The 24,240-nt window shown below is 42.0% G+C and overlaps 1 protein-coding gene across 11 annotated transcripts in view; it reads right to left on the reverse strand.

The window, feature by feature from the left end:
• Positions 1 to 745: 745 nt before the first annotated feature.
• Positions 746 to 24,240, reverse strand: part of atp2b2 (ATPase plasma membrane Ca2+ transporting 2) — a 118,822-nt gene continuing 95,327 nt past the window's right edge. For 9 of the 11 annotated variants that reach the window (XM_076739754.1, XM_076739693.1, XM_076739762.1 and 6 more), the window contains 11 exons: positions 16,625 to 16,866; positions 15,453 to 15,687; positions 9,923 to 10,102; positions 9,727 to 9,814; positions 9,495 to 9,601; positions 8,400 to 8,591; positions 7,881 to 8,094; positions 7,584 to 7,795; positions 7,305 to 7,412; positions 6,974 to 7,156; positions 746 to 2,980 (listed from right to left, as the gene is read on the reverse strand). In XM_076739754.1, coding sequence (XP_076595869.1) covers positions 2,669 to 2,980; positions 6,974 to 7,156; positions 7,305 to 7,412; positions 7,584 to 7,795; positions 7,881 to 8,094; positions 8,400 to 8,591; positions 9,495 to 9,601; positions 9,727 to 9,814; positions 9,923 to 10,102; positions 15,453 to 15,687; positions 16,625 to 16,866 — 2,073 coding nt within the window. In that variant the 3' untranslated portion in view covers positions 746 to 2,668. Of the gene's footprint in view, positions 2,981 to 5,416; positions 5,467 to 5,798; positions 5,989 to 6,973; positions 7,157 to 7,304; positions 7,413 to 7,583; positions 7,796 to 7,880; positions 8,095 to 8,399; positions 8,592 to 9,494; positions 9,602 to 9,726; positions 9,815 to 9,922; positions 10,103 to 15,452; positions 15,688 to 16,624; positions 16,867 to 24,240 lie in introns of all 11 variants that reach the window. The other 2 variants (XM_076739769.1, XM_076739729.1) reach the window with 1 other exon arrangement.

Raw genomic sequence — 24,240 nt, forward strand, 5'->3', positions numbered from 1 at the left:
TGGCTTAAGTCTTTTTTTTTTTTTTTCTTCATTGAAAATGCATTTTGTTTATTGTTTTTAATTTTGTACAGACAAACAAATAAATTGTCAAGTTAAAACGCTGGAAAGGAAACAAAATAAATCTAAGCAGAATATCAGGATCCAGACTATTTTTCTCAACTCAAATAAGACAGATTTTATTCAAATGGTCCATGTTACGTTTTCAACACGCCTGAGCTGACTGGTAAAGCTTGTGCACCCTCTCCAGATGGACGGATCGACTGGGAAATGACAGAGGAGGAGGATATAAAAAAGAAAAAAGATGCTCGGATAAATGATTGTATATACTGTAGTAGTGTATAGGAGTTTTTTAAAAGTAGAAAAACCGTCAATTTTTTCAAGTTGCATAATGAGCCTATCACGTCATGCTTGCCAATGACTTCGGTTAGTAATAGAAATAACAATAGCACAGGCTAGTTAAGTGGCCTTGTCCTTCTGAGTGCAATAAGACAGGGTAAATGTGCATTCTGTATGTAACCTCTCTGGTAATGTCTGATTGGTCAAAGCACAATAAATAGTTTACAACTAGTGAGTACAGTTGAGATGCTAGAGTACTGTATATTCTGTGACGGCAGGAAGACAAGCTTGGTTAAAACACACAAAAGCACATCTAGAATTACACCACAGAAGTTTTCATTCATAACCAGATAGTGCAGAAAAGGATCGTCTTTTTTATATATAGAAAAAGAGTCAAAGCAACATTCCATTTTTGTTGTAATTTGTTTTGTTTTTTTTGTCCGTTTTTCCTCTTTTTTTTTTTTTTTTTTTTTCTCAGATGTTAAAAATGCCAACAGCTTTGTGGGGCTGCGTGTGTCCCTCTGCGAGAGGAAAAGGAAAAAATCTTTTTCGACTAAAAATAAATCGGAATGAAATAAAAAATAAACACAATATATTCCAAATTTTAAACCAAAACAAAATAAGTCTGATTTCCGTGCGGCACAGATAAGCCAAATATAACTTTGCAGATTTCTAATATGACTCGATTGCAGCCTTTTTCGATGGTCCCACATATTTTTAAAACATCAAGTCCTTTGAACAAACAGGTTTATCTAGAAGACAGTTCACTGTAAAGGTCCTGATATCAGCCTTTGACTCGAGCCCTGACCCCAGGCCAGCGCTGAAGCACAGAAAAAAAAACACAATTAAAAAAAAAAAGAGAAGAAGAAGAAGAAGAAGTGAAAAAAGAATTAAATATTCCCCCTCTGTCACGAAAAGGAGGCCTCCGTTTAGAAAAGGCAAGCCACTCCAACTTGATCCCAACAATCATATAGCGTAATACTAAGATTCCACATTTACTACATATCCCATTACATTTTGGTTTCTTTTTGTTTGTCAATCCTCTAAAAATATCTACAATATCTGAAAAGATAGCAGGCAAATTCCAGCACATGTTTTTTCAGTAATAACACACCAACACAGCTCTGGTCCTTCTGAGCTCCAGCTCCACCTCTCTCCTTCTAGAAACCAGGAAGTTTATCTCTACGAGGTTGTAAACAAATTACATTCTCTTTAAGACATAAATAAGTCAAAGTATTTTGAGCCATTGAAGCAGGAACAAGGCAACATGCCGACAAACAAAGATAAACTCTCTCTAAATATATTTATAGTATGTATTTATATTTATAGAATATATCCCATAAATGCTATCATCATCAATATTATTTTGCGTTCCTCTTTTCCGACAGGTGCAAAACTACTGTGCAAGTTGAGCCCCACCACCTCGTTACTCATCTCTGTTTATGGATGAAATAAATTTTTACAGTTGGGTACATGTTCATGCCACACAGAAGAGGGAACTTTGCAGGCCAGGAACTCAGAGAAGCTGTCTTTAAAGCAGTAGTCCGCCTTGAGGCCTAGCCCATCACAACGAAAGAACTCCAATAAAATTAAACCCCTTTTAAATAAAACTTGGGTAATGTACATTCATGCAGGAGCAACAATAATAATAACAATAATAATCAGAATGAGAATCAGAATAATAACAATGCTTTTCAATTTAATTTAAACTATTATCAGTATTGACAATGTTATTGTTGAGGAGGGGGAGTGTAAGGGGAGTTTCGAGTCTGTCCTGTTTTGTGATTTTTACTCCTCAGCAGGGTCTCCCTCCTCATCGTCCTCCGCCCGGTGCCACTAAAGACACAGTTCATACATGTGTGCAGTCAGCGGCACGCTAATACAGTACATGCTTAACACGCATATAGTCATACACACCACCACCGCCGCCGCCGCCGCCGCCGCCACCGCCGTACACATACAACCACAAAAGCAGGATGGCTGTGTAGGTTTTGTGGCTTTGTTGCGCTTTTTTGATTGTATGTTAAGTTTGTTTTTCTTTTCACCTTGCCATATTACTTTAAGATTTTCTCCATTTTGAGAGGAGCAGAGAGCTTTAAGAGCTCCACGTTTAAGGGGGGGCAGATGGAGATTTTGCCACAGGACCTGTCCTGTGTAGGTGGTGAACGGGAGGTTGGAGGGTGCTGGAAGATGGGAATTGAGCTGGACTGGGTGAAATTTTGAGGGTGACAAGGTGTAAGGTTGCAGTTAAAGGTCTGGAGGAATTGGAGCAGGTGCCCCCAGACTGCAAGGAAATGACATTAGAGGTTAAGAGCTGAGGTTAGGATCAGGGTTAGAGGCTGGTCTCCAAGCTGTGAAGAGGGCTGGCGGGGCTGGAGGAAGCAGCTGATTTACTGGTGTCGATGGTGAGATTGATGCCACTGTCGATGGCGTTGTTATTCTTGTTGGGGGACGAAGGCTGGCTGGAGTACTTGCCCCTCCTCCGAGCGGAATCGTCATCTGTGTCGTCGATGAGGGGGATGTTGGGCGTGGAGTCTTCTATCCTAAACTCGGGGTGTGTCATGAAGTTGTGGATGGATGATCTGGAGTCTGGTTTTTCCAGGCCTTCATAGAGGGAGCTACGGAATGCATTCACAACGCGGATCTGCCGTAAAAAAGGGAGGAAAAGGGAAGAAAAACGATGAGCGGTGATGCCAGGGACATAATGGAAGGGTTGGAGGGACCCTCGGGATGAGAGGAGAGAGGGAAGTGGGAGAGAGAAGGGGACAGAGGGGAAGGAGAGAACCTCTTAATTGGGGTGAGGAGGAGGAGGAGAAGGACCAACAAGAGAAAAGGCAACTGTAGTCTGTGTTCTGCTTTCACACAAGATGACTACAGTTCACAAGTCACTCAGTTTGGGCGTGCACTAAGAAAAGCCGTGTGGAACACAATCAGAAAAAAAACACAACCAAATCATACATTTCGAGAAAAAACAAAGACCAAAGCAACACAAACGCTCGTTGTAAGTATACGCTTTAGTCCAATGTGCTGTATACCTAGAAACAAGCCACGTTAATAGATGGAATGCTCACAGAAAAAATTAAAGGAGAATATCACATGCAAGTTTGAAGAAATCTGGTGGACGAGGTCAGTAAGAAGGAAGGAGGTTAGATCTGAGAGATCCAATCAGGTGGTTTAAAAACTTCTGGAGGTACCAGAGCACCGTCTGGGAAAATATCCACACAGACTCTGAATGGGACACACAAACACACGGATATAGCACAGGGTGGGTAAAGCATGGTCCCAAACAGGGCAATGGAGACCGTCAAACTCAAGCCTGCATGAGGAGGTTGGTTCGACACGAGCATTGCAGTGTAGAACTCGCAACAAAACCACACATCCAAAAAAATAAATAAAGAAAAAAAAACGACAGTGGCATTAAGAGCGAACACATCGGGTTTAGATATTATGAACACAGGAAGTAAACAAGAGGTAAACACAAACTACATGCAACAAGACAACAGGGCGGTGGTGAAGGAGTGGACACCAGCACAGACACTGCTGACACAAAACACGTGGAAGTGAAAAATGGAAATAATACGTTTGCTGTCAGAGGTCTGACGGTCGAAGCATGTCCTCAACTCCATGCACGTCTACGTAAACACTCAAGTATAAGCCCCAAACTAGTGGAATCTATATGTCAGTTCATTCGATTCATCCATTACAGGAAAGTGCTGCTTTAATCAAAGCCCCGTCTGCATGTAACATATCTGCTGAAATTTAGGATTTACATGCATAATAACAATAGTTAGTTAAAATGATGATGCTTTATCAGGACATTAACTGATGCTAAATGCTAATTCCCTAAGGTTAAAATCATAAATAAGACAGTTAAGTCATTGGATCACTAATGCAAGAATATATGACTCAGCGGACACAAATGCTTTCAGGCCTGCAACTTAAGACAATTCTGATTACTGAATATATTTCAGATTTCATGTAAGTGTCTAAAATAATTCTGATAAATGCAAAGGTGACATCATTAAATTGCTTGTTTCTGAACTGACTCCAAGTCAGTCCAAAATATTTTCCTATTCTAAATGTCCAAAAAATATTATTATTCTAGTTTTTCCATGGGAAGCTGTACTAGAAGAAATGCTACTACAGTTACATACAATTAATGCATGAAAATAAACGACTCACCCCAGTGTATTGTTTAAAGCTTACAAAGATATGTTATATGAATACTGCATATGCTGTCAATATTGTAGTACTGCTACTGTAGTAAGTGTGGCAGAGTGGGGTATAAGGAGACAAAACAGACAAAGAAAAATAATAAGAGGGGCCTGTCTGGATGAGTGCATGTGACAGGATGTCTGACAAGTAACACTGATGGGGTGTCAGAAACGGGTGGGGGGTTGAATTTACGTCGCTGGTGCTGCAGAGGATCTATGTCCGTAACTATGGCAACATGACAGTCAACTACACTGACAGTATGAAGCGACAAGACGGGATGAATTATTGGTGTCGTACTGCTTTGTGGCGATTCTCCTGTCCCCTCCATTCCTGTCCACACAGCCTGAGCAGAGTTTTACATCTGATCTTCATCAAGTAAATAAAGATTAGAGACAGTGTGTTTGTGTGTGTGTGTGTGTGTGTGTGTGAGAGAGAAAGAAAGAGAAGATGGAGGTGGACAAAAGCAGAGAGAGTCCGTGATACTGACAGTCGTCCCTTGTGGGTAGGTTTTAGTTGCACCATTTGGGCTCCCCATTTGAAAGGTTTGTTTTTGCTGCTGCACACACTGTAGCTCCCTTTCTGTTTTCTTGTCATTGCAGATGACTTGGCAGCTGGACGATGCATCGAATAGCAGGTAAAATTTGCTTCAGATCAATTCAGTGTGATTTGCCTCATTAGTAAGCAAAGTCACAGATGAAAGAAGACAACACTGCGTCTTATACTTGAATGTTTACCCAGTCTCTCGGTGAGTTGATTGGAATTAGTTCACATTAATGTCTGTCAAGACATAAAAATGGAAGGACTGGAGGATGGGATGATGGATGTGGGGGGGGGGGGGATGAGCAGAGCGAGACAAACTCACAACCTGAAATGTCACGCCGTGGGTATCACCCTTAGTCCTGCGCTCCTAGCACTCTGAGGAAACAAACACACATTCACCAATGAGAGGACAGTACACCCAAGCATGGGAGGAGATATCAAGATGAATTTGAAATCCAGCATGAACAGCAAAAAAGACAGAAGAAGAGGAGAAGAGAGGAAATGAAAAAAGCATATAGCAAGAAAGGAAGAAGAAGAAAAAAAAAAGAAAGGCTCTTCAGAGATGCCAACCCCAAAATGGAGACTGTCTGCTAATTTGTTGTGGGAATAATTCTCCAGAGCGGAGAAAGATAACTTTTAGTTCGCGACATGATGGCACCCCTGAAGCAAAGAGAGCACAGAAGCAGACTGACAGAGATCTGACTCACGGCCAGTAGTGGGAGGAGCAGTAGCAGCAGTAGTGCTTGTAGGAGAGGAAAGGGCATTGGACAAGGACACGTGACTAGGACTAGAAACATTGGTTACATCCTGGGTCTGGCTGGTGGTGGATGATTGGCGTCTCAGAGCCCCCGCCCCCTGAAAGGAGGTGCCACTCTTGAAGGTGTTGACTACTTCAATCTGTGGGAGGAGAGCGGGACAGGAGAGGACAAATGGCTGCTCAGAGTGACAGAGACCAAATGGCAACACAGGCTGACTGGCTGGGTGACTTTGGTGGTCAATCATGGCAGGATGGGGGGGGGGGGCAACGAAAGGTCAGGGTGTAGTTTCCCACCAACGAAATGCTGAATTTGACTGGAAGGGTTTGTTTTCAAGATTTCTGCTCCCGACCAAATACAATGTAGGTGAATGGATTTTTAATCTGCATGGTTAAGACACCATAAGAGGCAAGACAGAGGATGAGCTCATTTGGGTGATGCAACCCTTTAAAAAGACGAGCTGGTCGATGTGGAGCGTACAGATGCAGCCATTTACATCATTCAAGGTGTCCCCTCATCTTACTTTAGTTATTAACACGTTATTTATTTAACGTGCCTGGCTGACTGTAGGACGCTGGTCCACGGTATCATGTTGTGGGATAGCTTCACCCTGGACCATCAGAGACACATCAGTGAGATGAAATCAAACCCAACACGCAGGCCGAGCGGCCTCGAGTATCACAGTGATATCGGTGTGCAGCGCTGCTCACAGTGAGAACAATTCAGTGACTATGTCTGGTTGTATTTAACCCCGAAGACTGAGCGTTGATCTTCCACAGGTGCCCACCGGTGATCGCCTCAGTCCAGAGAGGAAGCTGCGTCTTCGCGAACCTAAATAAATCATCTTCAGATAAAGTGACTTTAATAAACTGACTATTGCGATGTCCTACTGAAAACTGATCATATGACAGACAGACAAACAGAAAACTTCCACTTTAATCTTGTTGGTAAACAAAACCTTATTTTTTTATTATTATGGGTTACTTTTTAAGAGTAACCCTGTTTAAAATTTTAAACATCCATCTATTCTTTCTTTCAGGAAAAATCAATCCAGCAAAATCTCTCGGTGAAATAAAACAACAAATCGCAACATGGAGACTGAATGTGCGTCCTTCTCGTGTCCTCACCTGAGTCTGAATGCGGTTGAGTCCTCTGAACCAGAGGATCTGCCCTCTCCTCAGCTCCCTCTCTGCGTGGTCGATCTCCTCGTTTTCCTCGTTCACGTCCTCCTCTGGTAACTCGTCTTTCTGCGTTAACTGGCCCGCCCTCCGCAGGAAGCGCAACCTGCTATTGGGTATGGTGGCGATCACCTAACCCGCAGAGAAAGCAGAGCACTGGGTCAAAAGCTCACAGCACGGAGGAGATTCACAGAGAAACACGGTAAACTAGAATAAATGCAGGAAAACAAGAACAGTGGGAAAAGAGAAAAACGGAGAAACAGCTGAGTTTGCGTGTTACCTGTCCCCAGACAAGCTCCCCCAGCCCGAGGAAAACGCACCACATCCACTTTTCCAGGTCCAGAGGTTGACAGCTGAATGGCTTCCCTCCAAACTGCACGATCACAATCTACACAGAGCAAAGCACAAACCATGAAAATCATGAGAGAAGAGAGAACGGCTTTCATGCCTGACTTCAAAAAAAAAAAACCCTTCAATGTTCAACTCAGCTTATGATGTTCTTCTAAAGTATGATAATAAGCAAGCAGAAATACAGCATTAATAAAATCAGCCTGCTTACCTGCATAGCAAAGGTGCCAAAAACAATAGAGCAGAAGATGGGGTTCCTGAAGATGCCATCGAAGACGTTCCTCTCTCCGTGGATTTTGCGGGCGTTTATCTCGTTAAAGAGCTGCATCATGACGAAGGTGTTGAAGATGATGGTGTAGTGCTCGGATGGAGGAGAGTGAAGTGGAGCATTACGTCCGCTGTCGATGTCAAAGATCTGCTCACCTGCAGCGGGAAAGAGTAGACAGTTAGTATGATCCGATGAATTTAGAGGTGGGGCGTACGGCAGAGGAAAACAACAGCCACCAACCAACAAAGAGCAGCGTGAAGATGATGATGAGCTGATAGACTCCGTGTCCGAGGATGTTCTTTGTCATGGTGCTGGAGATGAGAGGCTTGTTGCGACCGTATGGCTTCCTCTTCAGCAGGGACTCTGTGGGAGGCTCCGTCGCCAGGGCCAGAGATGCAAAAGTGTCCATGATCAAGTTCACCCACAACATCTGCACCGCCTTCAGGGGAGAGTCCTGTGGAGACGCGGTGGAAAGTGCAATTAAGAACCAGTAACTTCAATACAAACGGGGTGGAATGTGACTAATAAACAGTAGTGTAGTTACTGTAACACTTTGTCACACACCTGTGTTTCTGTAAATAAAAATACTTGTCATCCCTAGCAAACACATCACCGGGGTAGCAAAGGTGCAAAAATCTTTATTTTTCCAAATATCATTATTTTTTAGTAGATCTGTATTTACAGGAGTGTGCTAATTGTTCAAAGAAAGTCGTTCATCTCCGCCGCCCCCACATACAGATGCCCACACCCCGCTCTGACCTGTGTGATGCAGGCACCAGTGAAAGCCACTATGACAGCCACAACGTTGACAGTAAGCTGGAACTGAAGGAACTTGGAGATGCTGTCATAGACGTTACGGCCCCACATGACTGCCTTGACGATGCTGCTGAAGTTATCATCAGTCAGAATGATATCTGATGCCTCCTTGGCCACATCTGTTCCAGCAATACCCTGGAGGAGTGCAGAGATGGCACAGTCAGACAGAAACTTGGTATCCTAATACACAACTCGTGTGATTTCTAAATGTGCTGATCATCTATTGCGCTAATCCTCAATCTACCACAGAAACAACCCAAAGCATATCTTTAACTACCAGCCACAGGACACACCGCCGTCAAACCTTAGTCAGCTGCAACAACACGTGATGTGACTGAGAGTGTGTGAAAAGTAGTTGAGAGGCTTGCAGATGGAAAAATACAGAGATGAAAGTAAAGCCTGAATGGTTTAAAGGTCCTGCTTCTGCCACGCCAGGTGGAAGAAAATCAAATGAAAACTTCACCAATGACTGAGTTTAGACTAAGCCTAAACATCCTGAATTCCATCATAATGTCTTGAGTGAAAAATTTATTTTGTAAATGTGCAGTTTTACCTTTTACCTAATTAATAGTGTTAACTAATAAACAATTTCAGATCACTTAGAATAGGCACGTTTGGAACAAGACAGTCAATGAAGGGACACTCGAGCTCATCTGATAGGCCTGTGGAGTCATGACAAGCCTGGTAACCACTGCCAGTGGTGCTCTGAATGAGCCAGATTATTTCATTTGTGAGGGAAAAAAAGGGAAAACGGCACAAGAGTCAAACACCAAATGAATATAAAGCCGTGTAAGAATAACAAGTCTGAAAAGTCTAACGCACTGCAGAGAAACTGTGAGAACATAAATCCACTAGGGGGAGCTCCTCATCTACACAGCCTGAGGAACAGCGTCTGAGAACAAACCTTAAATACTGCAGAGGTGAAGAAGATATCTGCAGATGTTGACTGAGATCAATTCCAAAAGGTAGCAAGCAGGGCAGAAAAGAAAGAGAAAAAACCTAAAGAAAAAAAGGGAAAAGGAAACAGGGTTTGCTCACCATGGCGAAGCCGACATCGGCTTTCTTCAGCGCAGGCCCGTCGTTGGTCCCGTCTCCTGTCACAGCCACCACCTGCCTCTGGTCTGCCATTGTACTGTCGATAATGCCTGTCAAACACACATACACACATAAACAAAGCAGCACATGCAGCAGTGCACATACACTGAATCCAGCATGAGGAAGGTACATTTTCACCAGCAGTCATGAGTATAAGATAGTGTAACCAGTTCACCTTTGACGAGTGTGTGCTTGTCGGTTGGGGAAGATCTGGCCAAAACTCGGAGTTTAGGCCAAACCTTGTCAATGCGCTCCTGCTCCACCTGGACACAAAGAGACAGAAAAGGACAGGTGGTGGTGATGTAGCTTTAGAGAGGTGTCTTTCTTTCTCCTGAGCTCAGCCTCTCTCACTCTGACAGTAATTACTCTACCTCTCCCTTCTCATTGCGGATCCTCCGGTTAAACTCTTTGCCATCGATGCAGAGGAAGTCCTCCCCGGGGTGGATGATGCCGCACTTGATTGCAATGGCCCTGGCTGTGTTTATGTTGTCTCCTGTCACCATGCGCACTGTGATGCCGGCACGCTGGCACTTCTGGATAGCATCGGGCACCTAAAGAGTGATGCATAAAGACATGTGCGAAACAATGTGGTACAACAGAAATAGTCACCACACATATCACTGTAAACGTACGATCACTGATGATCAAAAGGATGATTTGGTGAACTTGTCAGTGACCAGCTACTTGTGTACACATCCAGCACATCTGGAGCAACATTAGCATTAATGTGCAGTCATTTTTCTGGCCACCCGACAAATGTGAGTCCAATATTCGCTCTCCTTTTAACCCTGCTTTGATCTCTAACTCCAAACATTTAGTTATCTGCTGCTAAATGTGCCACTATGTTCAGCAGCTAGTCGCTAACTTTGTCAATCTGCCATCTGATGCTGGGCACATAACAGTCAGGTTTTCAGTGTTTATTGCTGAAAACAGCTGCCTGCCGCAGTATGAGATCAGTAAGACTGAATCAAAACAGCAAAGTTTTGGAAAGAGCTGAAAAACATTACAAAGTTCTGCAGAGCAGAGAATAACTGAGAGGACAGTTGGGTGATGACTACATGCAAGATCCATTGTCTGTAAAAATGTTGATCATAGCGGCTTAAAGAACAGACCAATGGCAACAATACTGCTATCTTTGACAGGCAAAACACATTCAGGTACATGTGTACAAAGCAGATCTAACTTCCTTATACTTACTTTAGCTGAACAGCATTCTGACACCTCTGTCCATTTTTGTATTGCTGAGATGTAAAATGAAGCATTTTATCTGAGCTCTTTTCCCTCCAGATAGTAGTGTAGAGTAGAATAACTGGAGGGTATTACTGTATGGAGATTGATCTGTGGTGAAACCAGCTAGAAACAGCACAGTATTAATTCAGAAACATCTTCTTCCTGACAAAGGTCAGTGTGGGCGAGCACTGCTCTCCAAACCCACACATAAACAACCATGTGCACACATACAGTAACAGCAACTCGCACCATTGCTCTTTTTCTCTCTGACACACACGCACACGCACACACACACACACACGCACACACACGGAGGCAGGAATATACACTTTCCCCCTTACTCTCACAGACACTTGGGCATAATTCAGATACACATGGGAGCATAATTGTACTAACAAATACACATGCAAAGTATAACATAGGATGGAAGACCAAATGAATCCACCGCCGCAATATCGGCCCATTAAACTGGAGGGTGGAGGATTTAATTAGCTTGAAGGGAGCAGCTTATGAATCTATACAGTGGAGAAGGGCAGATCTTTAATGAGCCGGAGGTTAAACAAACAAATATATAATTTCATCCCACTTAATGAAGTTCATGTCTTATGATCCTGTTGTGTGGCTCGTCACAGATAGATGAAGTGAGACTATGTGCAGAGAAACTTTTGCTGCACAGCTGCCACGTGAAAATTATGATTTAAAGCTAAACTCACAACAACAGAAGCAATAGTGGAGAAAAACAGGACAGTTATACGGCCATATTTCTCTTAGACTTGCTAAATTAGCTAACATTAGCCACCATAAGCTACTGGTCACACCAGACCAAGGTAACAGCCTTGAGTATACTGAAGTAAACAAGGTTTTATTGTGTTTTACTGCTTCTGAATTCAACTTTCCATTTGTAAAATAAAAAGTAATTTATCTCTTCTTTCAAACGCTACATAGACGCACACTTTAAAGATTAGAAATGCAAGGTTTTAATTAAATTTTTTCAATGGACGCTTGTCAAATTATAGACATGTTAGAATTAGAAACAGATATGATACATAAAAAAGGCAATGAGGTCAAATTAGCTTTGGATCTTATAATTTACACACACAAAAAAAACAAATATGTGATTTCTGGCTATAATTTTGCACCATTTTCCCAATGAGGAGATGGTCAAGGAGGCTGAATGTATTCTGAAAATCACAACAATATTATTCACAAATGTGCACTTAGAGGCCTCCTAACATCAGTATTCATACATGAGCTGAGTTGGTAATGTGTTAAACAGTCAATACAGTGCACAAGTACATTAATTCATTAGTTCATTGTAAGTAATGCGATCTGACAAAATGCAGTAAATACTGTGGCAAGTGAAGCAAGTTATTACATCCTGCTCTCACCAAGTCATTGTTATCAAGATATCAAGTTCCCGTCTGCCTATCTGTCATCCCTGCTGTCTGTTTTACTCTCCTCTCCTTTGGATTCCCGCTGCTCTAGTTGACTGGTCACCCGAAAGAGGAGGTGGAGAGAGGAGGAGAGGAGAAGAGCGGAGGCTTAATAAAATACAATCTGGCCCATCAGAGGAAGAGGGTAGGAGGCTAGTAGGTGAGACTGAAAAACAAGCCTCTTGCGTGTCTAATGCAGATCTGGTTACACACTCGTTTTCCTCCTGTTTCTGTCCTTACCCGCCGTCCGATTCTGAGTCTGTTTTTCTTTCTCTATCTTTCCCTCGTCTTTTTCTCCCTCATTCTCCCCCTTCCCGTCTCTTTGGGAGCAGCCCTAGCAGCCAGTTATTAAAAGAACATTGCATTCTGGAGGAAGAAATCGGAGACTAATAAACAAACCAAAAACATGTTTACCACTCTGTGTGACCTTTTTAGCAGAGCGGAAAGTCATCTCATTTCCAATATTAGCCAGTCCTGCTAAGAGACCTGGAAAGATGTTAGTGGAGTGCAGCGGTGTTCAGAGCACTGCTTTTCCACACCAGTTATTGAAAATGTCAGATGTTAAGTGACTTCTGTGGTGGAAGAAAACAGAAGTGCAGCAAACTGGAGGAATGCAAGGGACTGTGTTAACACCTGAAGTGTGACTGAATATCACAAATGTTGCAGGATCTGCTTTACAGCATGTTCAATGTGCAATATTTGGCTTTCAGCAGCACATTTCTTTTTAAGTTCATCTTCTCGGGATGACTCTGCAGCTTGCTTAAATACACAACCTTAAATAACACTGTGATGTAAAAGGGGTTTCTCATTAGGCTGTCTAGTTGTTCCTAAGATTGTTTACTTATTAATTTAAGCACCGTGGTTTCTCTTCTCCGTTATTTATTCTATCTAGGTCTGTTCGGCTGCTTGCATAACTCGGCTCCAGACAGAGAGGGAGAGAAAGGGATAGTGGAAGAGCAAGGCAGGTGCAGAGGAAGTCAAAAGAGAAAGAGAGAAACCAGAGAGAGGTGAAAGACAAACCCTGCAGTATGGAGAGGGGTGGAAACGAGGAAACGTGATTGGGAGAGGTTGAATGAGAGACCATGTTACAGATTGAGGAGGGGGGTGGAAAAAAAAAGATTAAAGGAGGAAGTTGAATAATGCAGTAGTCAGTTAGCTTCCTTCCTCCCTGTACCTGCACAGGAGCTGTCAAGCGAGGTCAGTTTTCCTACTGTACACAGATACCTCTTTCCACCAGGCTTTCCTGCTTTTCTTCAAATGAAATTCATCATAAAAGCCTCGAGCTGCTGAAGAAAACATGTCGTGCTGTATCACTTATTTCTATATATATGAATATATAACGCTTGTTTTGCCTTCAAGTGAGCTGAAAGAAGTACCTGAAGTAGAAATCCGACAATGGGAGATACGCTGAATTATGAGCATTAGACCCACAGATCAAAAGTTGATTATTGTAAAGAATGAGTCCTTTCAAAGTGAATTAATGATGCCTTAACTTATATACAGTTTTTAATATTCAACGGTCTGCTTGACGCGACTTTAGTCTTAGTGTTTTAATGCAATTTAAAGAGACATTCTCATTGCAAATCTAATTTCACTCCTCTACAGGCTGAGAGTATGTTTTAACCTGTTACCCTTTCTAAACCTGCCGTTCACTGATCCTTGAAGTTTTGGAGATTTTTACCCAATAACACGGATGTTTTGTGGTCATAGTTTATGCAAGTGTAACTTCTTCATCCGCAAACAGACACAAAAAGTGAAGTAGCAACACCAGAAGACCCCTTTCTATCTGTTTAGTGCAGTGTCTCATTTGCATCTGCACAGTAATGTCCTCGAGCTGCGTCTCTCCGAGAAACTGAAAATTTCAGGACCCAATATAATAAATTCATATATTAAAGTAGTATTTATATAATACAGTAATAGTCACAACATGCAACATCATAACTGCAACACATATAAGGAGCAACCGCATGTTAAAAATATGAGAATGTACAAAAACTGAGCAGCACACGTTCAGTTCTGCTAAATCGGACCGTCCCAGGCTGGAGTGCACATTCATGAATCAATAATCATCAGTGAAGCAACTGATCATACACACACCCTAACGTCAAGTCTTCAAAATGACACATGGAGCCTCTCTGTCAGCTCGCTGTGCAGGCTGCCCCGGCAACCAGAGTCTGGTTGCTTTATTCACTCTTTGTCCCCACACGTCCAGCTTGATAGAAACAAGCGAGTGATTTCATGGAAGCGATCACAGGAACTGGTCTGATGCAACGAAAATCCATAGAACTGTTTATGTGTCTAAAGCTGGGCTTTCTAGGAAAGAAACTGGATCATCTTTTGCAACTGAACAGAGGCTTACTAACAATCACAGGACTTGGACTAGGACAGGAAAAAGGTAATTGAGGGTTGTTACATATTGAAAACTGAATTTCAATAGACAGGCACCCAGTGATCATCAAAGATTTCCAACAGCAGTTTTTTAGCCCATTATATATATATATATATATATATATATATATATATATATATATATAGAGAGAGAGAGAGAGAGAGAGAGAGAGAGAGAGAGAGACAGAGAGACAGAGAGAGAGAGAGAGAGAGAGAGAGTTTGGCTGATTTAATTCTCCAACCTCACACACCTGCAGTTCCTTAAGAGCCTTAATAATAACAGTAATTGAGGGTCAACATCACTTCTTTCTATAAATACCAAACTCATTAAAAAACACATGTACTTTTCTCTCAGTCAAATCGCTCAATTTATGGATATATTATTCAACAGTTGTACAGTTCATGTTGCTAATGCTATGCTATTCTAATACTCAAATGATGATTTTCTCCTGACACACTGTTGACGTACAGGATGCACCTGAATGTGCTGTTATTTCTAGGTCTTGGCACACAGTCTCAGATATTGTAGACCTGTACGTAGAAAAGCCTAAATGCTCTCATACATGTAGATATGAAAACTGTAACCATAGCAGACGGTTAATACAGCACAGAGGACAGATGGTTGATGTACAATACTTAATTCATTCCTGGGGCAGCATACACCAGGAGCACAGTGGAGACACTTGAAATCTTAATATGTCTAGAAAATATTAAAACCATTGTAGGACAGACAAGATCTCATAAATATGTAAAACCTTAAGGTAAAAGGTAAGGTGAAGATACACCAACGGCCAAGCTGCTGGTACTGTAGCGTGTATTTATAACCCGCTTTAGTTTCGTTTGCTCCTACCTCTGGCCTGACGGGGTCCTCGATCCCAACCACGCAGATGGCCGTGAGGTCGTTGAGGATGTTGTTCTCATCTTCCCAGTTGGGCTCAGGGTCACCGCTGAAGTCACGGTACCCCACACAGATGGTCCTCAGGCCGTCACACGCCATGGGCTCGATCACCTTCTTCACCATCTCGTCCTTGTCCCGTGGACGGAAAACCCTGGACTCACCCACCTCGTTCAGGATATGGCTGCATCTGTGAGTCAGGGTGGAGCGGTGGGACGGGGGCATTTCATATTGTGTATCGTGACTTCTGGGTTGTCAGAATGAGCCAACGTGGAAAAGCAAATATACTGCAGAGGACTCCTACGCATCCACTATACAGTATTTAATGTTAAATGCAGTTTTTAAATAGAAGCGATTTTGGTCCGTTTTGGTCTTCATGATTATGATCAGTGCTGATCAAATATCTGTGATTAAAAATAGATCACGGGCTGAGGGTTTATTTTCTATCACTTAGTCTCACATTTTCGATACATGCAGGCTATGGATGCATGATCTTTGACGTTGTGGTCAGATGGGCCATGATGAGAGCGGAGAAGCAGCACCACCAGAGTGCACAGAGTTAACTGTACATCAGCATCTGGTCTACAGTAAGTGGACTCTCCATTCACCACAATAAGGAGCATACAAATGAAAAATAAACACATGTAGTCAAACAAAGGGGCTGGATTGAATTAACATCCTGTAAACTAGTTTAAAAAGCAAATGAACTCTTTATTTACAGTTATTTATTTAACTGTATTTATGGCAACAAAACCTACCAGATATGACTGTCAGTTTTGAATTAATGTTACATTTTAATGTCTTTCATTGTCAAATTTCCGCTCCTTGCTTCATCGGGTGGAGGAGGGTTTATTACTGCCTCTGATGTTTGTCTCAGAGCTACTCATTTGTTACTGTGCTGTTATTGTAATGTACTTTAAAGTGTCACAATTATGTGACCTTCTAGTGGAAAGTCTAGCCCACTCTCACTGCATTGCTTATACCCTCAAGCACATTATGCACTCAAAATGGATTTTCTATACATCTAGTAAAACTTCAGCACTTTATTATATCATATTACCGTACAACAAGGTTATGTGCTGCAGTTATGACCAGAATCGCCTCACAGTAATCAGAGGCAGACTCACTTTTTGAGGACGATCTCGGAGGCTCCCTTGCTGTACATGCGGAAGCTCCCATCAGACAATTTGATGACGGTGCTCATGGACTTCCTGACAGAGTTGAAGGTGTAGACTTTGTAAAGCTTCTCCTCTGGGATCTGGTTTCTTATTGGCTGGTAATCCCGCTTCAGGTCCAAGACCAATCCCAGCAGGCCACACTCTGTCTTGTTGCCCACCTGCTTCGGCAGACCGCCTTCCTTATCTGGAGGCTAAAGAGGCAGAGGAAGAGATTTTATAGAGTAATACATGCTTATTTTCTACATGTGGTTGTTTTTCTCTTAACTTCTCTTCATAAGTTTTGATCATTTAAAGCTCTCTTGTATTCCTCCCCTCACTGTACACACTGTACTTCCATGCATATTTGATTACGTTCCATCTTCGGCTGCGTTTTCTCATATTGTAAAGACAATCCTGGTGCAGAGATTCTTCAGCTGAACGCACTTTAAGAACAAATAGTCTTTGCCGTTTGTTCTGTGACCTATTCAATCAATGAGACTCTCTTTTCTTCAGCGCAGTGCGACCAATGTAAGGCTTGAAATAGCTGCTAGCGGTAATTACCCAGCTAGCAGGTGAAGGGGTTGCTCTGTGTGGGAGGGTAGGAGATGAGATAGATGGAATCAAATTTGAATGTTCTTATTTCAGGCATACGGCTCAACCCAGCGCAATCTGGACATTTGTTAAATTTGGACATTTAATTGTACATTTGGAACTGTGTTTTTCTCCGGTTCAGTGAGCGTCTCAGCGTCCACATTTCTACATGACTGCATGGACTGTGTGTGTGAACCGTGGAGTCAGTTTGTTTTAGACTGAATGTGTAATAGATAGCTAGTTTTCAACAATCAGTTAAAATGTAGATAATTTTCTTGGGTAACACTTTATATTAAGGAACAAATCATGAACTAGTTGCTTATTAGCATGCATATTAGCAGCTGGCTCTTGGCTGTTTATTAGTCATTATGAAACACTTATTAATATCTCCTTCTGCATGACCATACGCTACAACTGCTCGGCTATTAACTAACAGTTAATGGCTTCAATAACCTCTTTTTAATAGTGAGGAAGTTGTTACTTCAATTATGATCTTATAACCTGAACCTTAATAACTAACCCAGAATAAGGTGTTAGTAAGAGCTTTATACTGACTAATAAAGATCTAATATGCTACTAATACGCATGCAACTATGTAATGGTGAATATGTGTACCATACTATGAAGTGCAACCTCTTTATGATTGACTGATTCATTCCTTGGTCTATAAAATACTGTAAAACTGTGAAAAATAAACAACATGCCAGAACCCAAAGTCACATCCTCAAATTGCTCGTTCTGTCTGACATACAATCCAAAACCCAAAGATACTCAGTCAATTTACTGCCATAGATAAAAAAAAAACCAACAGCAGCAAATCTTCATTTTTTTAAAAAGTCAGAACCAGAGAAAATTAGCTGGTGATCATTAAATGTGATTAGCAGGGAGGAAACATTGTACAGTGTGTGATGTCTCCACTTCTCAGAGCTGGAGTGTGTCCATTATCAGAGGAGCCTTTCACTGCAGCTTATGCATGTGTCTGCTCAAAGCTGTGCAGGTGCGACAATATACGTGTGAAATTGCACACACTAACGGTATGTGCGAGTGTGTGAGTGTGCGCATGTGGTCAGCTTGTGGAAGGCTCAGCGTCGCCATGGTAACACTGGGCAAAGCATGCTTGGAAGCAGAGACTTGGGGGGGGAGAAAGAGAGGGCGCTCTCGCCGCCACTTGGGGATTCTTACTCCCTGGCTCTGATTCTCTTGCAGGATTTTCACTCATCTCACTTCACACATGTCCTCAAGTCTTTCCATCGCCCCTTTTCATCTTTTCCCTGTCCTGATTCATTAGCATATCCCGAGTTTCCCTCTATTTACTCGCTCTCTATCAGCTGTCAAATCACGCAGAAACACAAGCAATAAAGCATAGAGTGTGAGTAGTAATATCTTTTTTTTTTCTTTAAATGCACTGTTGTCTGTTCAAGCCACCGTGATACAACAAATCTCATTATCATCAATATCCTGCACACACTCACACGCTGACCACTGTAGTGACACTGACGCTCATAAGTCCCGACACATGCGAGAGTGTGCAATTCCTACTGTCATTACTCATAACATGCCTCTTCACATAATCACACGCATATTCATTTGGGTTTGATAAAAGCAAATAAGGACAATTTGGGCAAAGTAAATCAAATGTTTGATAGCAAATAGCAAGTCGGTGTTGCTATTAATCAGAATTCCTGTTCGGTTACATTCGGTTCCCTATTAGCTGGCACTGAGCTGAAAGCTCGTCTCCCCGGGGTCTTGCTATATAGTACCAAGAGTACACTTGACACCTACACTCACAGCTAAAGAACAGCTTGTCAGGTACACTGTCTTTCTCTAACACACATGCACGTACATGTACACACACACAGCACGGCATGTCAAAAGCACACTGAGCATAATGCTTCTGACTTGCTGCTAAGCAGACACCTTCAGTCTGTGCTATTTGCCCCAAAATAGACTGACTGCAGGCTTGCTGCTCTGCGTCTAAACCAGCCTCCAACCAGGATTAGATTTAAAAGGATAGCTTGACATTTCTTCCTTTGTCAATTTTACTTTCTTCTTCTTGTTTTCTTTGCTCGGCACTTGCCAAAATGTGTTGAGAAAGACTCCGCATTGGCAGTGCAGTTAATCACATTAATGGTTTGTAGGAACTGGTGCGCTCACATTCTCCATCTAATGAACTGTTCTTGTCCACCTGCTAATGAGGTTTTGATAGATAATGCTAATAAACTGTTTGAACGTGCCCTTTAAAGGTGACTTATTATTTACTTAATACTGTCATTTATTCTCCATAGTGTAATTTGACTGCATGTCTGTCTGTCTTTTCTGAACCGGGGTCTCAGGATAGAAGGTGTCGTACTTTATGCTGTACAGACTGTAAAGCCCTTTGAGGCACCTTTTGGGCCAAATAATCTTAAACTGACTTAACTTAATTCATCTGCTTCCAATGTTTGCTTAAACAGCTCGATATTTTGAAAACCCCAATTTCTTGAGAAACAATGAATATTGATTCGCTCAGGCTCAGAGATGTTTTACATGTCCGTTTGGAAGCAGCTGCAATGAGCCACAGGTTCCAGCTGAGAGCCAGAGAGAAAGTCAGCTAAAATCTCATTAATCATTAAAACCCAATCAGACTGCTGGACCATGTTCACCTAGTAATTGGACATATCTGGTTAATGTTCAGCTGTGTGGCTCACAGACACAGACATGAGTATAAATACTTTATACTGAGTTTGCAGTAAATAACAGAATTAATGCCTTTTCCTAATGACCAATGATTACATCAGGAAGACACTGCCTGTCATTGGCTAATGAGGGGATGGAACAAATGGCCTCATCTCCACTGTCTGCTAAGTGTTTGGCAGAATAGGCTCCCAGCAACAGAAAAACACCACACCAAACAACCGAAGGAAAACGACCTGCTGGAAACCGTACAGGATGTATTACGCTTTTAAATGATAATTTATGCACAAAAACTTAAGTTACTAAGAGATGTTTACTATATAAAACATGTCAAAAGGTGCTAGGCATTGTTTTTGCTTTGCATGATAAAACTTTGGAACTTTGATCAGTAATCCCACTTTACTATTCAGGTTCACTTCATGATACAAATTAAACTGAATTCTGTATTTGGAATTAATTCTTTGGCTTATTTCTACATTTTGGAAGATTGAATTTGCGTTTGTGTATTAAAATTAAGGTTTTAATCCCAATACAAATTACATTTCCTGCCATGAGCTTTAATCACTATTCAGGCCCAAATGTTATCTAAGACACTAAGTTTGTTTTCTGGAAATTAAATTTGTGGGTTTGTCTTATATTAAGGACATAGATGACATTATGTATTCATCATTTAGAGAGTTTCTCCAAAACAGGTGCTGCAAAGGTTCTTCTTATTATCAGGGTCATCTTACATTTGGGCGACTAAGGCTTGAGCCACAATCAATCACATGACTGAATGATCTCTGTGAGTTGTTTCTTTTTCTTTTTTCTTTTTGCGGGAATTAAAATTCATAATTTTACAAAATGTATCTACACATCACAGTATTCACACACTTCAGCAGAGCACAAAATTTAAATGTGCACAATTCATATTCAGAAAACAGATTTTGAATTAGGAACATGTCACTGAATTCATTTGGCACAACTCCAGCCACTTTGTGGAAAAACACGGAGACCGCTGCTGCAACACAAATGAAGGCAGGAGAAGGAGCAACGAACAGACAGAAGACAAACAAAAGGCAGACAGCGACGCCGCTGCCTTTTATTCTCAGAGAATCCAAAGAGGTTTAGCTTGACGTGACTTTCTACGCACAAGGACGGTCGCTGGCATGGGACGCCCAGCGCTGGCATGACTGGGCTATGGTTGGCACGTCCTGGCCTGGACGTGGCTACGGACCAGCTGCCCTCTCCCTGGTCCTTGGGTGCTCCCGCAGGCGAGGACATATGCCAGAGGGAGAGCTGGCAACTTCACTTCCTATTCCACCTGGGGCTGTCCGTAATCCATCCCTCCTGTTCCTTCCCCTTCTCTTTCATTTTCTTCCTCATCTTTTCACAACTCTTCCCCACCCTATCACTCCTCTGTCTGTCCCTGATTTTTATACTTTCTATGCAGTCTTTCCTTCTCTCAGTCCCGTCTACCAGTGTCCTCCTTCCTTGCTGTGGATGACTCTCTCCTCTTCCTCACTATAAGTTTCTCTCATTTCTTACAAGGCGGCCCACCTTCCCCCCGCCTCCTCCTTCCTTCTCATTCCCTCTTTGCATGTAGGCGTGGATGATATTCGAGCTCTCCACATGACTGTACCCACCAACTGGGCTAAGGCCTGGAGGCATGCTGGAGGGCAGTAATACAGTCTTCCAGTCCACGATGAGGACACTTGTCACGCGAATGTGGTTCCTCTCTCCTCTTGTATAATTTTGCCCTCTCTTTCATCCTTTTTTTTTGCACTCATCCTTGCTTCCCTTCACCTCTTCACTTGTTTCCAGCCTCCATCATTGACCCTTCATTTCTTTAATTTCTCGTTTTGTCTTATATTTTCCCTTCTACCACAGACATTTGATTTTTTAAAAGCAATAGGACGAGACACAAGTCTCCAATGTAAATTAATACCATTTCTCATTTGTGTTGTATCAAACCTGTGTGAATATCTTTTCAATAATATCTAACAATGACAAAACAATACATCATTTACAACAATCTTTAGAAAATACAGTAACTATATTATTGCTATAATAAAATCTGTGCTTGCCTGAGTTGCTATTTTCCTCTGCATCAGAGAACGAGAGTTGCCATGTCGAACAGTGATCTAACCTCTCCATGGTGCTAATAACAAAGCTAGATGAATTTGTATCTGCATAGCTATTAATTGCGTTGCGGCTCTTGGCGCCATTTAAGCTTCCTTGAGTCTTACTTTAACATGATAATCTTTATTTTGTGGTTTTAAAAGCTGCATATTTGGGCATCACAGACTTGCAAAGCTCCAAATACCCAATGTGACTGGCAGCTTATTAGTTACCTAGTTAGAGTTGAGAGAGTTTAGACTGTTGCAGTGGATTCGTTACGTGGTCTCGTCAGCATCCAGGACGACTCACACATTTACATACAGTTCATGGCTGTGAGATTTCTGTTACTTGCAAAGCTCTACATGTTTTGTATGTTTCACATATCTGCGCACAAAACATTCACGAGTTCTTCCATTGTTTCCAGCATGTGGCCTTCTCTATTGTGTTTACACCTGATACAAACTCCTGTGCCATCCTGATATCTGAGCTTGCAATTTTGTGTAACTTTAAAAACTTAACATCAAATGTGCACCTCACTATTGAAATAATACAATCTAAGATTAAGGTGCCTGTAGATTGAATTCTGCCTTGATGAACCATCTCATAAATATACTTCAATTTACTTTAGGGTTGAGTAAAGTTAAGACAAAGTCTGATATTGTGACCAGTCTGTAGGTTTAACTGGTTACTATGAAACAAATCAGGGATTTATTTTTTGTAAAGGCAACACAAGCATGACTTTATGACTATAGAATATCACATGTTTGATAAAGTATCCGAAAAATTTGAAGTTTTCTCACCACTGACTTCACATTCTCCACATAAATCTCTTATGTATTTAACTGACAATGGTCTAGCCCCCATAGCTCAGTTGGAAGGGTGTGCACCCTATGAACTGAGGCTGTCCTCTGCAGTGGCTGCAGGTTTGACTCCCACCTGCGGCTCATTTGCTGCATGTCATCCCCTCTCTCTCTGCCCCCTTTCCTATCCCACCTTCAGCTATCTCTATCATAAAGGCTAAAATGCCCCCCAAAAATAATAATAATAATGATGAAAAAAAAATCATCTATGTCATGTGTGAGGGAAACGCAGAGAACCCATTAAGCTTTGTGCCTCTGAAACATCAAAGCATTATCATTCTAATGTGATGACGACTTCTCTTTCACTGCCATCTCAGCAGCACTGTCAAGTCTGTAAGCAAGTGCTGAACACACAGCGAGAGAACAGGAGAGGAGAAGGACATAATTCTGCTGAAGATGTCTCTGTCTCTGCTTCCTCCGCTGATTCTCCGTCTCTTTCTCCTTCTCAGTGTCCAAAAATTATTTGGTGGGGACACTGGGTGCTTCGAGCTAAAGACATCCAAGACACTCTCATCTTTCCTCCACGTTGTGCAAACAAGCACGCAATGTCCAGATGACAAAAGCACTGTGAGCCAAAGCCAATTATATCAGGACCTCGCTGCTCACAACTGAACAAAAACGAGGCACTTCATTTTAATTACAAACAATAACTTGCTCGTTGTAGAGCGACAAATGGAGCGTATTCCTATTTAACATGAACTGAATCTATGTTTCATTCTGTTTTAACCAAATACTGACCTACTGAAGTCGTTCCCTTTGCCCAAAGACCTGTCCGTCACAATTAAAGCTATCTGTGTGTGTATAGGTGTGTGCGTGCATGTGTATGATCTACCTCTCTTGTCCCTGACCAGAATAATGACCTGAGCAGGTGGTTGAAGCAACATGAGACGGAGCTCCCAGGATACTCACACAGCCATGCTAAACACACGCCACTGTGCTGCGAGAACATACACCTGTGATCTGAATACCTCCTACGGAGTGAGTGTGCCAGATATGACAGATGTGCGTATTTCGGTGCAACTGTGTGTGCATCTGCACCTCACTAGTTACACACGCAGCCTTCTTGTAGAAAGTGTTAATATGTCACATGTATAATGGGGAAAACTCAGAATGTGAAGTGAAAGTTGAAAGAAGAAGACATGAATAAAAGTAGGGCTAATTCAGTGGGGCGACTGTTTGCTATGAGGCTGCTGCCGCTGGCGATGACGCATGTTCCTTTGAAATGACGTCAGTGTATGTACTGACGTCACTGAATGCCATTCACATATTACTATGTATCACGCTTGACAAGTCTGCAAGAGATATCCAAGGCAAACTGGTCTGTTCAGAATCCAGTGTTAAGAATCTGCTTATTTGTATGCA

This window comes from Chaetodon auriga, chromosome 2 (genome assembly GCF_051107435.1).
Source record: "Chaetodon auriga isolate fChaAug3 chromosome 2, fChaAug3.hap1, whole genome shotgun sequence".
Taxonomy (NCBI): domain Eukaryota; kingdom Metazoa; phylum Chordata; class Actinopteri; order Chaetodontiformes; family Chaetodontidae; genus Chaetodon; species Chaetodon auriga.